Below are 17133 nucleotides of genomic sequence, written 5' to 3' on the forward strand. Positions count from 1 at the left end.
ATGGAATGTTGGCCTTTATTGCAAAGGGGGATGGAGTATAAAAGCAAAGAAGTCCTGCTACAACTGTGCAGGGTATTGGTGAGGCCACACCTAGAGTACTGCGTGCAGTTTTGGTCTCCGTATTTAAGGAATGGTACACTTACATTGGAGGCAGTTCCGAGAACGTTCACTAGATTGATTCCGGGGATGAGGGGGTTGACTTATAAAGGAATGGTTTAGTAGGTAGGGCCTCTACTCATTGGAATTCAGAAGAATGAGAGGCGATCTTATCGAAACGTATAAGATTATGAGGGGGCTTGACAAGGTGGGATACAGAGAGGATGTTTACACTGATAGTGGAGACTAGAACTAGAGGGCATAATCTTAGAATAAGGGGCCGCCTATTTAAAACGGAAATGAGGAGGAATTTCTTCACTCAGAGCGTTGTAAATCTGTGGAATTCGCTGCCTGAGAGCACTGTGGAAGCTGGGTCATTGAATAAACTTAAGACAGTGATAAACAGTTTCTTAACCGATAAGGGAATAAGGGATTATGTGGAATGGGCAGGGAAGTGTACCTGAGTCCATGATCATGTTAAATGGCAGAGCAGGCTCGAGGGGCCAAATGGCCTACTCCTGTTCCTATTTCTCATGTTCTTATTTGGGAGCACACAAGTGGAAATTACAAACTTTTTGAAATGCATATCACTGAAATATTATGCAGGCTACCAGATGTTTAGGAACTTGGATCATTTTATGAAGCCTATTTTACACCGTATGGTTGTCTTAATTAAAAAGCAGAAAATAAAATTTGCCCCCACTGTACATACCCTTTAGATTCCAGCTCAAACTCATCTTCAACCCAAGTATAGATCTGAGTAGCCAGGATTGCAGACACATCCAACTCCTGGATATCATGACTTGTGGCTATAGCAACACAGTTCCGATTAGCCTGAGAAATTAGCAGAGCAGAATCACACCAGATTTTCACACCAATACTTCAGGAAAAGAAACCCAAGTTGCCTGCAATGACAAATGCTGTTCACCTCGTAATGTAAAAATAGAATTCCATTAAATGCACAGTAAATTAATAACTTTTTCAAAAACAGTATTTATTGGTTTTCAACTGAAAAGCACACTACCTTATTCAAAGACGCAATTAAACTAGCACTTAAAGTGTTGACTTATTGATGAAACTGTGTTCACTTACTTTATTAATTGCAAATGCTGTAATGATGTCAGATTCTTTATGGACGATCCTTGCTCTTCCACCAGGGTAACCAGAATCTGCTTCCACCTTTACAAAACAGGACAGAAAAAGACCACATACTATAATAACTCAATTTGTTTCCCGATAGTGCTATGGTGTAATCAAAACATTAGAACTGTGCAACAAAAAATTTCCTGCTGATTTTTTCAGAAATTCACCTTTAGCAATTTTGCATATGCGTGCACAAGACTAAAAATAGATGGACTGTAATACATTAGTTGCACCTTCTTGGATTTAAAACAATGTTGTGTAGTTACAACATTGATAATGTATATCATACAACCAAATGGAACACTGGGCTCAATTTTGCCTTTTGGCAAAGTGTTACCTACTTTTCATTCCAGATTTCAGGTTTGTGCAACAAAAAAAATTTATTGTCAGTTTACATTTGCAGTCAATAGTACCACCACTGTTACTGTAATCAGGACGTATCATTGCAAAGAAGAATCTGTTAAACCAGAGACTGATAGAAATTTTGAGCAAAAATAACTTTGCTGAGAAACTATTAATTTATCAGGTCGACATTAACAAAACGTTGCTTTAGTTTTTCTCACCTGATCCCATACAATAGGAACAGATCAGACCAACTACACCTTGTAGTTCTGCGAAAGCTTTCATTTATATAATACTCTTCATGTAAAAGAAATATCCCAAAGCTAGTCAGAGAATGGATAAATAGATAAAAGGAAGAGACATTGAGCCATGGGGAAGATATAATTAAGATTGACTCAAAGCTTGATCAAAAAGATAAGTTCTGAGCAAGTTATTAAAGGTGGAAAGCGAACCAGAGAGGTAGAAGAGTTTAGAGAAAGAGTTTGAGATGGTATGGGGTCAAGCTGGCTGAAGGCTCTGCCAACAATAGTGGAGTGAGGGGTGGAGGGATTCACAAAAGGGCAGAGTAAGAAGAACAAAGAGTCCGGTAATAGATGCAAGACTGGAGGAATTGCAATGGTAGAGTGGAGCAAGGCCATGGAGACCAAGATTTAAAACATTTAATGCAATGAGATAGAGAGAGCCAGTGTGGATCAGTAATGGTGGGTAAGTGGAATTTGGTGCAAGACAGGATACAGGTAGATGGACTCTGGACAAGTTAGAATTTATGGAAGGTAGAGGCGAGGCCTCAAGTAACACTGGAAAAATGTAGTCAATAGATACCAAAAGAGTTTCAATGTAAGAGGAGTTAAGGCAAGGGCAAAGGGGACAATGTTAGAGATGGAGATAAGTAGTCTTAGAAAAGATGTGAGGTTTGAAGCTCACCTCTGTGATAGGGGGTAGTCAATGGCAAGGAAGCAGTTCATGAGGACTAAAGATGATGGCTTCAAACTTCTCGATGTTCATTTGGAGAAAGCTTTGATTAATCAATGACATCAAAGCGGCAATCATGGGGTCGAGAGTAGTCGTCGAGCTTGTCTCTTCAGGGTACACATGACAGCTGAACCATTGCCTGTGAATTATGTCATGGAAGGGCATGCAAATGAGGAAACGTGGGGGGATGGGGGAAATAGATGTCTATCATCGGGGACAGAATGACTGAGAATTTGAACAAGTATGAGCTGATCAGAGAGTCATAATAGATATGTGTAGTTCAAGTTTGATTAATCTTCAGTAGGTCGCAAACATGGTGAACAGGGGTATGTCGATGGATGTTGTCTATTTGGACTACCTCAAGAAATTTGATAAGGTTCTGCACAAGATATTATTAGCAAAAACAAGGACGCATGGAATTGGAGGTAACCTTAAGACATGGGTCAGAAATTGGTTTGGAAGTTGGAGACAAAGTAGGCATAAAGGGACTGTACTCCGATTGGTGAAATGTGTAAGTGGTATTCCCCACAGATCTGTACTGGAGTCTCAGCATTTCCCATTGTGTATCAAAGACTTGGATAAAAGAAGAGAAAGTTGCATATCCAAGTTTACATATTACATTAAATTAGGAGGAATAGCAAGTTGTATAGATGGGAGCAGGAAGTTACAAAGGGATATTGCTAGATTAAATGAGTAGGTAAAAATGTGACAGATGGAATTAGATGTGGGGAAGTAATCCACTTTGGATCCAAGAAAGACAATTCAGAATATTTTCCAAATGGTGAGAGACCAGAAACTGTGGAGAATCAAAGGGATTTGGGTGTCCAGACACAGGCATAAAAAGTAATCAAAAAGGCTAATGGAATAGTAGCTTTTATCTCAAGAGGGTTGGAATACAAGGTGGAAAAAGTTATGCTTCAGTTGTAGAGCCTTGGTCAGACCCCATCTGGAATATTCAGTTTCTTTCTGGGCACCATACAGGAAGGTGACATTGGCCTTGCGGGGTACAGTGCAAATTTATCAAAATGATTACGGGGCCTAAAGGGTTACATTACAAGGTCAAGTTGCATAAACTTGATCTGCATTTCCTTGATTTTAGAAAATTGAAGCATTTAAAATGATAAAAGGATTCAATAGATACCGAAAAGCTATTTCCTCTTGAGGAGGAACTGGGCACAATCTTAAAATTCGAGCTAGGCCTTTCAGATCAGAAAGCACCTTTTCACAGAAAAGGCAGTGGAAATGTGGATGCTGTGTCAATTGAAACTTTCAAGACGGAGATTGACAGATTTTCATTAGGTACGGGTAATCAAGGGATATGGATTAAAAGGTGGGTAATTGGGAGTTAAGGTACAGATTAGCCATGATTTAATGAAATGGAGAACAGGCTCGAGCGACTGAATGGCCTACTCCTGTTCCTATGCAGATCCACCACACTTCATACAAAATAGAATAGAACCGTTTTTAATAGCCATAACGTGCAGAAATTCTAGAGACTGCCCCCTGTTTAAACATGGTAAATTTAAATTTGCAGGTTCCAAGTCCTGCACATACACAGCAAAATGTAATTTAAGTACAAATTGCCCATTTGCAGTATTTATCATATTAAGAGCCACATTAGAAGATATTTGAAGATTTCTTCATTAAGGAGCATCTAAGTAGAATCCTTAAAATGCTCAATATCTGTCAGTCTCAGCTGTTCTTTGCGAGAGGCAGTGCTCCTCATTTCTCACCAGTATAATTCTCCTCGGATTCTGATGCATTTCTGTGTTTTTAATTCCTTCTAATAAACTGGAATGAAAAATAGCAACTTTACCTCATGCTAAAAACACAAGGGTGCATGTGTCAAAATTAGCACTTGAAAGAGTAAAGGGAAAATCAAGCTCTGACTTTTTTTTAATTTGCAGTTCACTAACACAGCAAGTAAAAGGAATGTTTTAGATTTCCAAATACATGATATGGTGAATGCTGTTACTCTGGCAGTTTATGAACCTCATTTAATGTGTGGTCTCCCCAGGTACTTTGGCTTGTTATTTGAATTTATAGTTTTTTTTAGAAATATAGATTCAGTTATTTATTTAATCAAATTATGTTGGATTAGATGCTAACATTGCATTACAACAGAACAGTAATTCCTGGGGAGAACACTACATTCAATGCCAGAGCTGGTTATTAACAGTTGAGCTGTACCTTGTTGATGCTAGGTTCGTCCGTCATAGAATTTCTGACTGTTTCATTGGAGGTGTCTATTGACTACATCACAGAACAAAGAACAGCCACAAGACAAATGGTTTAAAAAAAAGAGATGAATTAAGCATGAATTAGAAAACATCGTTATAGATGAAGCTCTGTCCTTTATACTGAAAAATGAAAAGGATTACTGGCCATACGATAGGCACTACATATAAATATTGTATTGGTGTTTCTGCTGTCACTACCTGAAAGTCCTAATAGACTAATCTCATAAGAAATAACATATAAAATAATCTTCGTGATTAAAAGGAATAACCAATCTGATTTTATGTTTATAACAGGGTAGTATTAGATATTTGGGACAAATGCTTTTTTTTTTACAAACTCAACTAAAATAAACTTTATTGTTCCATAATCTTAGAAATGTATATTATCAATATTTTAATTAAGGATTACCAAGTGAAGTAGTAGAACAAGTAATAGGAATCCAAGAGCTACAAGACACAATGTAATTTACCAACTTCAGATAGTAAAAACTGCAAAAGGTCATTTCTTTATAAAAAGGGCATGGCAAACTGTGAGGAAGAATGTGAGGGATTACAGGAGATAGACCGGCTAGGGAAGTGGACAATATGCAGTAATTGCAGTTCAAATTAGATAAATGTGAAGGAATATATTTTGGGAAAGGGAATAGAGAATGTAAATATGCCCTAAGTGGTAAAATTCTCAAAGAAGTTAAAGTAAAGAAGGACAATATATACATCTCCGAAAGCAGGCAAGGAGATGCAAAGCATGAAAAGGGCAAAAGGTATTCTGGACTTTATATATAGTGGTACTGAATACAAAACAAGGCGATCATCAATCTTTAAAAGACATTGGTTAGGCCATAGTTGGAATACTGTGCGCATTTTTACAGACCCAGTGTTGAAAAGAATATTGGAGCTGCAATACAGATTTACTAAAATGTTGCAAAGAATGAAAGATTAATTGTGTGATTGGGATTTAGTGAGGCGCAGCAGAGATTTGGATAAGTTGCACTTTACAGAGGAAGGTGGATAGAAGGCCAGCCAGGAATGATCAAGTCTAGAGGTGACAAAGGTATGGATGTAACAGATGAGCTGAGGTAGGATGGAGGCAAGTGATGTGAATAAGGCAGAAGTAGAGGATATGGGGTTGGTTCAGGGTCAACACCAAGGTTGAGAAAAGTCTTGTACAGCCTGAAACAGTGGTCAAGCAAGAAGGGCATGAAATCAACGGCAAAGTTACAGGGTTTGTGGCAGGGTCAAAGACAATGGCTTTAGTTTTACCAATGTACAGCTGGAAGAAATTGTGCCTCCTCCAAAGTTGGATGTCAGAAAAGCAGAGATGGTGGAGAGGTGAACTTCAGTGTTGTCAGAATACATCCAGAAGCTGATGTCATGACTACGGATGATGTAGCCAAAGGGAGGGAGAGGAAGAGGCCAAGGATAGTTCCTCATGGTACTCCAGAGGGAACAGTGGAAAAAGGTTATAGCTGGAGATGTTTATAGCTTGGCTATGTTTGGAAAAATAAAAGTGGAACCAAGCAAGGGCAATTCTATTGTGCTGGACAACAGAGGTGCTATAGAAGGCCAGTGAGAGGTTGATGGGGGATAAGGCACCGTGGTCACAGTCACAGAGGATGTCATTTCTGACTTTGGTTAGGGATGGTTCAGCACTGTGACAGCAGTGTAAACCTGATTACAAAGATTCAAAATAGGGAGTTGCAGGAAAGATGGGCATGGATTTAGGAGGTGACAACTTGTACAAGGACTTTGGGGAGGAAAGGGTGATTGAAGAAGGGCAGTAATTTACAAGGACAAAGGTGCCAAGGGTGGGTTTGTGGAAGAGGAGCTGAGGACGGCAATTTTGAAAGACATGGGGACAGTATCTGAGGAGAGTGAACTATGTCAGCTAACATGGGGGCCAAGATGGGAAGTTGGGTGTAAGCAGGAGGTAGATGAGCTTGGAGAGGGAATGAGGCGAAATAGAAGAGAAACTATAGAGACACACAGGTTTCTGGCCAGGGCAGAGGAAAGCCTGGGGAAGTTTGGCTCGGTGGAACAGGGAAAAGGGGTAGGCAGCAGAGGTAGCTGAATGGATAGTTAGTGATCATGAAGTCAATAAGCTCCGCGTACTTGTTGTTGGAGGTGGCTGGGGCGAGAGGTTTAAAGAGCTGGTTGATAGTTAGGAAAAGAAGGACGGATGCAGAAGGAAATGGGTCGGAAGTGTGGGTGGTGAGGGACATAAAGAAGTGGTCAGAGATGGCCTGATCGGTGATTGAAACCATGGGAGTAGAATAAGCAATGGCAACGTTCAGAGGGTGGCTATGAATATGGATAGGAACATTTATATGGTGGGAGAAGTTTAGGGAGGACAGGAGGGCACTGAAGTTAGAGTAGAAAGGGTAAGAAGAGCTGAGAGATTAAAATCACTGAAGAATCAGAGTTACTCATTGCAGAAGGCGGAAAACGGACTATATCTAGGTGAGACACTCAGTGTGGGGCTTGTGTGGGGAGGGCTGGACGATATGGATTTTAAAGCTGAGCTAAGAATGGTGGAATAAGGTAAGGTATGCCAGAAAAGTTGGGGTAAAGAGACCAAGGTGTGACTTGGTGATCAGGGCCACACTGCTACCGTGGAAGTTTGGGCAGAGCAGGTTGTCCAAAGTATCAATGGGCAGGGAAGCTTCAGTAAGGGGCAAGGTGAGCCATGTTTCAGTCAAAGCCAGGATGTCAAATACAATTATCCATCATATGATCATGGATGGCAAGGGCTTTGCTCACGTGTGAATGAACATTCTGTTGTTAACTGAGATAGGGTGGGCGGGGGTGATTGATCTGCTGGTAGAGTCCAAAGGCAGTGGTGGATGGGGTGAGCAGGGTGGGAAAGTTCGTGGGGTTAGCCCCAAGCAGGCACAGTGGGTGGAAATGTCAGCCAGAGAGAAGGATGGCGCAGTTTGGGTTGCGGCTTGGTTTCAGAGGAGTAGATAGATAGGGATTACGGGGAAGAGGAAAAAAAAGCTGATAGAGGCAATGGACTTGGGTCCAGTGCAGCAGCTTAAATGCGTACATGAACAGACACAGGCAGATACGGTCAGCTTGTTTTGTGATGGCATTGCCCAAGAATAAATAGATTATAGAGAGAATTTTACGCGCAGTATACAAATGTTCCCAGAATCAGTGAAAAGGTGGCATGAAAAGCAACTTCTGTTAAATTTCCTATTTTTCAGTCATGTATATTGACTTTATTTCAATTGTTTCACAATAATTGTGATGTCTAATCAGTAGAACTCCTGTAATAAACTTTTCCAAAGGAAGGGTTGGTTAATTTTTTAATGAAACTCCTTCAGCCTTCTTAAACATAACTCCGACTCATCCTCAAATTCCTTATACAACTCATAAAACTGCATGCTTATGCAGAAAGTATCAGTGTGCAATCTAATTTTAACATGACTGTATTCAACCACTTGTAATAAATAGGGGTTATACTTAAAGACCTGAAAACTAACAGTTAGTAGTGGCAAAGATGAAATAAATGTAAAAGTTTTATTTATTCTAGCAATACAGACCTCATTTTGACATCTCTTTTTTGTGAATATGTTTCTAATGAAGGTCTCTTGCACCTCTTCCTGTTTCACGAGGTATTGCCAAAGTCTCTTTACAGGAAGTGCAGTGTGGTGTTTTGACCTGTATAGAGAAAAAGTAATCTCAATTGGGCAGCAATTGCTGTTTTAGTCGATGGTCCCTCCATCGCCTACCGATTGTATAACTCAAAATAAAAGATACACACTTAACCTATACACTGAAGATTCCGAAGTGAAAATATATAATACAATAAAATAATCATTACTTTCAACAGTAAAAATTAGTTTTAAAATAGTTACATGTCAGTGCTAAGAACCATACAAACACAGGTTTCCAGCAAAGGCGGCTACCATCATGTCTGTTCTGGCTCTGTTACAGCAATCCAAAACAAATCCCACTTCCTTGCTCTCTCTTCATAGTCCTGTATCATTATCTTCAAATACCAAATTATTTGCTCCAACAATCTTCTAATTTCTCCGAATCGATGTTAAATTTAAGACGCCTTCTACTTGACAATGTGGAAAATTGTCCTGTCCCCAAAAAGCAGGACAAATCCAATCCGGCCAATTACTGGCCCATCAGTCTACTCTCGATCATCGGCAAAGTGATGGAAGGGGTCGTCGATAGCACTATCAAGCGGTAGTTACCAATAACATGTTCACCGATGCTCAGTTTGGGTTCCACTAGGACCATTCAGCTTCAGACCTCATTGTAGACTTGGTCCAAACATGAACAAAAAAGCTGAATTCCAGAGCTGAGGTGAGACTGCCAGCCATTGACATCAAGATAGCATTTGACAGAGTGTGGCATCAAAGAGCCCTAGTAAAATTTAAGTCAATGGGAATCAGGGGGAAAATTCTCCACTGGCTGGAGTCATACCTAGCACAAAGATGGTGGTGGTTGTTCGAAAACAATTATCTCAGCCCTAGGACATTACTATAGGAGTTCCTCACGGCAGTGTCCAAGGCCCAACCATCTTCAGCTGCTTCATCACTGGCCTTCCCCCCCCCCACCCCATCATAAGGTCAGAAGTGGGGATGTTTGCTGAGGATTGCAGTGTTCAGATCCATTCGCAACTCCTCAGATAATAAAGCAACAAGACTTGGACAACATCAAGGCAAGTGGCAAGTAGCATTTGCGCCACACAAGTGCCAGGCAATGACCATCTCCAACAAGAGAGTCTAGCCACCTCCCTTTGACCTTCAACGGGATTATAATCGCCAAATCTCCCACCATCAACATCCTGGGGGGGGTTACCATTAACCAGAAATTTAACTGGACCAGTCACATAAATACTGTGGCTACAAAAGCAGGTCAGAGGTCGGGTATTCAACGGCGAGTGTCTCACGTCTTGACTCCCCAAAGCCTTTCCACCATCTACAAGGCACAAGTCAGGAGTGTGATGGACACTCCACTTGCCTGGATGAGTGCAGCTCCACCAACACTTAAGAAGCTCAACAGCATCAAGGACAAAGCAGCCCGCTTGATTGGCATCCCATCCACCACTACACTGCAGCAACTCGCCAAGGCTTCTTCGGCAGCACCTCTCAAACCTGCGACCTCTACCACCTAGAAGAACAAGGGTAGCAGGTGTATGGGAACACCATCACTTCCAAGTTCTCTTCCAAGTCACACACCATCGTGGCTTGGCAATATATCGCCGTTCCTTTATTGTCACTGGGTCAAAATCCTGGAGCTCCCTCTTAAACAGCACTATGGAATACCTTCACCACATGGACTGTAGCGGTTCAAAAAGGCAGCTCCCAACACCTTCTCAAGGGCAAATAGGGATGATCAATAAATGCTGGCCTTGCCAGTGATGCCCACATCCCATAAACGAATAAAAAGAAAATCCCCAACCAATGGAAAAAGTAGCTCGCTATCCACTTGCCTTTCATAATTTTAATACCCTATATTAAATCTCCTCTTAACTGTCTCTGCTCGAGTAGAAATAATCCAATTATTTCAAGAATCTTTTCATAACTATAGTTTCCAATCCCTGATATCATGCTGGTCAATCTACAGTGTATGCTATGGGTTTAATACGCTTTCTTTAATAGGACAATCAAAACTGCACATATCATTCTAACTATGGTCTAACCTTATTTTGTACAAATTTATTACTTCTTTACTCTCATACTTTGTGCCCCTATTAGCAAAATCTAAAATACCGTTGTCCTTTTTTTATGGTTTTATCTATCTGGACTAGTGCTTTTAGGGAGTTATAATATTTGAACCCTCTATGGGCCAAGTTTCGACAGGAGTTGCTCCTATTTTTTTTGGAGCAACTAGTTTTTTCTGGGGAGTATCTTAAAAATCACAATTCTCCACATTTAGTTTGCTCCAGTTTCAGTGAGTTAGTTCAGTTTCTTTTTCCAAAAGCGGGCGTTACCAGCCACTTATGCCTGTTTTGGCCTTTTAAGCAAGTTTAGACAGCAAAAAGTTACTTCAAACTAACTTAGGCCAGCGTATGTGTCCGCTCAGAAAAACCTTGTTGACAGTTTAGAAATCAGACGCAAGTAGCCAGAGATTTGGGGGGGGGGGGAAGGGAAGTTAGATGACTTGCAAAGCACTAAACACCTTCACAACAACTAATACAGATCTTGTACTGTAACTTTTGCATAATTTACATATTCCACTATATAAAGCTTCATAAAATATGCACTTTTTAATATCATTTATATCAAAAGTTGAATTTTGATGGTGCTGACTGCCTTTCTTACTGCTCTTATCAGCAGACAGTCTAGGGACTTTTCTAATTCGAGCAGCTTGTTCTTTTTCTGAATCATTTAAAGGATCCCTCCTCCTTCACCCCCCCCCCCCCACTCAAAAGTTTCCCCGCACCAACCTGTTTCTTGTAACCCTCAGAGTGGATTGAGTCTTGAACTCGATTTATAAAGTTCAAAAGGGATATTGTCTTTAGGCATTAATGCTTTGAAATTTCTTGACATAGATGTGACCAGTGACACAAACCAGTAGCTTCATCCCCTCAGTATCGTGTCTCAAAGAATTCTCGAGCCGCACCCCCCCGGGCTCCTCCAGCTCCTGCTCCCCCGGGCTCCCCGGCAAGCTTCCCTCGGCACACACCCCGCCAATAGAACAGGAGGAGCAGCACTGGCAGCAAAGGATGCAGGCAATGGGGGTGCGAGAGGCTACAACAATGAACTGATGTGAGCGCGGGAAGGCAGCGGCCGGCCTGTGCGGCGCCACTCGGCCCGGGATGGGGCAGCGAACATCGCGTCGTCCCTTCGGCCAGGGATAGGGTCGCTCAGAGCCAGGACGTGCTGGGAGGGCCAGGAGTAATTGCGCATGTGCGCAAACTCCACTGCGCATGCATGCAGCTGCCGGCACTCTTTTCGGCGCAGGGCTGTAGCTTCGCCCCCCTGCTGGTTCTGCTGTGCTGCGCCGAGTCCCGAGGAAGCCTGATCAGCGTGGAGAATACCATGGTAAGGATTAGGCGCACTTTTTGTTCGAGAAAATCGTGGACCTCATGCAGGTGCGCCGTTCTAAGGGTCGGTGGAAACTTGGGTCCCAAGTGTGTCTGTTCACACACACTCGTCATTGCCTTTCCATTGTATACCCTAATTCCTTAATTTCTCCCAAAATGTATTATCTCACACTGATACCCATGATAAATTGTTTGTCCATTCCACTAACTTGTCTTCCTAAAACCTTTTACAGATTTCCTCAATATTTGCTAAACCCCCTGCCAATGGTTGTCAGCAAATTTCAAGACTGTGCTCCTTATATCCAAGTCCAAACCATCTCTATATACCAAGAACAAAAGTAGACTCAGCACTGATCCATGGGGTACTGATCATTTTCCAACCTTGTTCCAATCTAAACGTAACCCATTTATCTTAACTCCATCAACTAACTGACACTACCCAAGTTGTGCTTGCTAATTCCCAATTGATTACTTGTTCACGTCTTTTGTTTGTCTCATTTCATTAACTGGAACTAAATCAAGCAGTGTGTCTTTCCTTACTGGACAAGAATCATATAGATCTAGAAAGCAGTTCTGGATAAGTCATTTTTCACTTTGGCCTTTAGCATTACTTTCATTCTAGTCTATCCTGGGATAATTAAAATCATCCAATATTGTTGCCTTGTTCCTCTTACTTGAATGGTGTATTTGTGGGTTCCAGCAATGCTTTATGGATGAGGATAGCAGGACCTGAAGACATTGTGCCTTCATTGGTATGCATTGAGATGAAGTCTGGAGGAGGCCCACCAAATAACTCAAGTCGCCGAAGCAGTACTTGTTCCCAGCGCTGAAGAGTCTTTAGAATTGCATGGCAAGAAGGGGAATAAACAGGGAGTTCTGCAAGATAGCAATAAAAGTAAACATTGGTGAAATAACAAATTTAATTTGTATCATCAAAACTTGAGAATTTTGAAAAATAAAAGGGCATTAAAGCTAACAAATTGGAGAACTACTGCATAAATGTTTCATCCCTTCAAAATTTTTTGCTTCTTCCCCTCCAGATTAAAATCTCATTATATGCATTCATATTGAGACTTTAAATTAAGTATAGGGGGTATTTGCGATCCGACATAACGAGTCATTGCCTTGAGGAGAGAATAAAAATGGGGAGAAATTAGAGGAAAAAAATTCCCCTGCTACATTATGAAACTAAGAGAAGGTAGTTAGTTACCTGAAAGATCCAGCCCTGCCATTGGGTAAAAGTTCTTCAAATTATGCAGCACCAACTGCACTATAGCATATCGCATCAGTGACCAGCTAAATGTTAACAAAAATGTTAAAAAAGTGTTATTCGGTTACAAAAAAATCATACTCAAGTCACCAAGATAAAACTGTTCCAAATCAATAGAGCCATCACGACACTTTTGTGTCCTCAGTCTGGGTTGGATTAGAATTTATATCGAACAAATGAAAGGAGAGATTGTGGTTGTTGGAGGCCAATCATCACCGCCCCAGGACATTGCTGCAGGAGTGCTTCAGGGAAGCATCTTGGGTCGACCATCTTCAGCTGATTCAATAACTTCATCATGAGGTCAGGAGCAGGGCTGTTTACTGATGATTCCAGTGTTCAGCTCCATTCACACCTCCTCTGATAATCAAGCAACCCATGTTAACCCTTCAGTAAGATGCAGTTCTGAGGAAATGTTTTGTACCCGAAACTCCAATTGCCCCATATTCCACATAATAGATATGGTAGCAAAATTAAAGCCCAGGGGATTAAAAGGACAGTGGCAGCATGGAAACAACATTGGCTAAGGGACAGAAAGCAGGGAGCAGTTGTTTTTAAGACTGGAAAAAAGTTTTAGTGCAGGGGTTGGTATTAGGATCATTGTTTTTCTTGTTATATATAAATGACCTGAATTTGATTATACAGGGCATAATTTCAACGTCTGCAGCCGATACAAAACTCAGAAATGTAGTAAACAATGAGGTAAATAGCAACGGACTTCAAGAGGACATAAACAGACTGGTGAAATGGGCAGTGTCATGTATTCAACGATCATTGTAACCCATGTATAAGCTGACCCAAGTTGTACACCTTGAGAACATTGACCACAAGGGACAAACTTGTGGGAAACATTCCTAACCTGGATTTTCAGGTATAAAAGGGGAAGCTCCACCCGCCTTCATCACTTGAGGTCTTGGTAATAAAGGTAACTGGTCACAGAGTGACCTTCTCTCAAGTATGGGCCTCGTGTGCATTTATACTGTATAGTAAGGACATATCAGGCAGACACATGGAAGATGAAATTTAACGCAGAGAAGTATGAAGTGATACATTTTGGTAGGAAGAATGAGAGGCAATATAAACTAAATGGTACAATTTTAAAGGGGCTGCAAAAACAGTGAGACCTGAGGGTGTACATACACAAATCTTTGAAGGTGGCAGACAAGTTGAGAAGGCTGTTCACTTGTGAACAAGGACCTTGCCATCCATGAGCTTATGGTAGATGATTGCACTGACATAACTGCAATGACAGAAACTGAGGGGTGATGACACCTTGCCCTTAAATGAAGCCTCCCCGCCTGGCTATAACCTTCCACCACTTGCCCCGCCCAAACTGCCATGGTAGCAGTGTGGCTCTCATCACCAAATCACACTTGATCTGTACCCCATCTCCTCTGGCACTTTCTCATCCTTTGAACATTTCACCTTATTCTCTTATTCTACCTGTCTTACCTCTGATTTAAACTTCTCATTCTCTACCGCCCACCCAAGTACCATAAAAATGTTATTACTGAGATATATTCACTGCTTTCCTCCCTCAGCCTCTGCACCGAACGACTTCTTGTCCCCGGTGATTTCAACCTCCATCTCAATTCATCATGCTCTTTCTCCTCTGAGTTCACTAGCCTCCTATCCTCCCTTAATCTCTCCCTCCATGAAAACGCCCCAACATATATTCACGGCCATGCCCTCGACCTTGCCATTTCTTGTGGCATCGCTGCTCCCATTGTGTCAATCGCAGATAAGGCCATCTCTAACCATTCCTCGTATCGCTCGCCACCCACATTTCCCTTTTCACCATCCTTTCAACCCTACTTCCTTCCGTGTCCACCCCTGGAAAAAACTCTTTCCCAACTCTCTTACAACTGCACTTACGAAATCCCAACTGTCCAGCTTTTTGGCCCTCCATTCATCATGTCATTTCTGCAGCTACTGATCTGCTCAATCACACCCTCACAAACACCTTTGGTGCCCTAATTCCCATTAAAACAATTACTTTCTCTCACCTTGGCCCTCATCTTCGTCCAAGGGAAATTCTACGGCAGGTGTTAATGATACTCTTCTGCTGGGAAATTCAGCTTTAGCACTCCAAGAGGGAAGTGGAGCGCTAAATCAAGCACGAACCACTTCGCTTAGGATGCTAAAGTCCAAGAGCGGAGTGGTAGCGGCAGAGCGCTGAACAATATGGAGCGCATTGCAAACGGCATCAGAGGCTGTTTCCCTCGCTGAGAGGGAAGGGCCAATGATGGTGCGCAACCTACTTGTCGGCAGTTCTGCGTTGCAAGGCAACCTGCGCGACTGCCATTAGAGCTCCAAACACTCTCACAAAGTGAAGGGCTACGACATCTTGCAGCCATGAAACATCGAAAACTTTCAGCAGGCATCAGGCTGGTGCAAATAATAAAGGTCGGCCTACCTGAAAACCATTAATTAGCACTCCACAAGCGGCCAGCCGAGTTGACAACGCCCCCTCTTCCTACCGTTGTTCATGCCTGGCGATACAGCAGGGGGCAGGAGGCAATTTCACAACTGGGGTGGTAAGGGGGCACTGTGCACTTTATGATGTCACGATCTGCGAGGTGCTAGAGGCCCAGGCGGCGAGAGCTCATGCCAGCGCTCAACCGACACTGAAGTTCACGGGTGTTGCTGAATTCGCTGCGCCCGGTCGCTAATGCCTTAGCGCTACGTTTGCACCCCCCATCCCAGGTGCTAACGGGCGACGATAAGTAGCCGAATTTCTCACCCACAGACTTGAACGGATATGGCGGACAACTGGTTTAGCCATTCACCGCCAGATCTGCTGGACCACAAAGCAACATCACATCCTGCTCTCGTCTGCCAAAACTGCTCACTCTTCCAGATCATTCTGGAATGCAAAGATAAACCCCGGCTTCTATTCTCTACTGCTAGCCATTTTCTTAAACCCCTCTCCTCCATCCTCGCCTCAAACAACAAGTGCGAGGAGCTCATTGGCTTCTTTCTCTCTAAGATTGAGACCATCCGTTCAGCTGCCTTTGCCACATCCCTTCCTTCCCCATGCCCACCGGGCCAAACTTCCTGAGGTTCACCCTGCCCTAGCCCTGAACTCCCATCTTTCTCCAGTTTCTCTCTGATCTACCCTCATGACCTCTTGGTGCTCATGAGACCCACTTCCTGCTCCCTCGACCCTATTCCCACCAAACTGCTGACCACCTAATTTCATTTTCTGGCTCCCATGTTAGCTGTTAATGGTTCTCTCTCCTTAGGTACTGTCCCCCTCTCCCTCAACTCTGCCATCAACACCCCTCTGCTCAAAAAAACCCTCAACCCCTCCATCCTTGCAAACTACTGCCCCATCTCCAACCTCCCTTTCCTCTTCAAAGTCTTTGAACATGTTGTCGCCTCCCAAATCCATGCCCATCTTTCCCAGATCTCCATGTTTGAATTCCTCCAATCAGGTTTCAGCCCCTGCCACAGTACCGAAACGGCTCTCATCAAAGTCACAAATGACACATTAAGACTGCCTATTTCCACCTCCGTAATATTATCTGTCTAGGCCCCTGCCTCAGCTTATCCGTTGCTGAAACCCTCATTCATGCCTTTGTTACCTCTAGATCTCACTATTCCAACGCACTCCTGGCTGGCCTCCCATGTTCTACCCTACGTAAATTTGAGGTTATCCAAAACTCGGCTGCCCATGTCCTAACTCGCACCAAGTCCTGTTCACCCATCACCCCTGTGCTCACTGACCTACATTAGCTCCTGGTTGAGCAAGGCCTCGATTTCAAAAGTCCCATCCTTGTTTTTAAAATCCCTCCATGGCCTTGCCCCTCCCCATCTCTGTAATCTCCTCCAGCCCCAAAACACCCGCTTCCTGAGATATCTGCCCCCCACTAATTTTGCCCTCTTGAGCATCTATGATTATAATCGCTCAACTGTGCCTTCTGTTGCCTAAGCCCTAAAGCTCTGGAATTCCTTCCCTAAACCTCTCCACCTCTTTTTCCTCCTTTAAGACACTCCTTAAAGCCTACCTCTTTGTCCTAATTTCTCCTTATGTGGCTCAGTGTCAAATTTTTGTCTTATACTCC

General features: G+C 42.6%; 1 protein-coding gene across 1 annotated transcript in view; it reads right to left on the reverse strand.

Moving 5' to 3' along the window:
- The window catches only part of LOC139242912 (dmX-like protein 1), a gene marked incomplete at both ends in the record, with an annotated part of 48022 nt that overhangs the window by 8302 nt on the left and 22587 nt on the right, over positions 1-17133 (reverse strand). The window contains 6 exons of the mRNA XM_070870549.1: positions 809-930; positions 1189-1275; positions 4744-4806; positions 8336-8453; positions 12474-12675; positions 13010-13095. Coding sequence (XP_070726650.1) covers positions 809-930; positions 1189-1275; positions 4744-4806; positions 8336-8453; positions 12474-12675; positions 13010-13095 — 678 coding nt within the window. The remainder of the gene's footprint in view (positions 1-808; positions 931-1188; positions 1276-4743; positions 4807-8335; positions 8454-12473; positions 12676-13009; positions 13096-17133) is intronic.

Source organism: Pristiophorus japonicus, unplaced genomic scaffold (genome assembly GCF_044704955.1).
Source record: "Pristiophorus japonicus isolate sPriJap1 unplaced genomic scaffold, sPriJap1.hap1 HAP1_SCAFFOLD_1535, whole genome shotgun sequence".
NCBI lineage: Eukaryota > Metazoa > Chordata > Chondrichthyes > Pristiophoridae > Pristiophorus > Pristiophorus japonicus.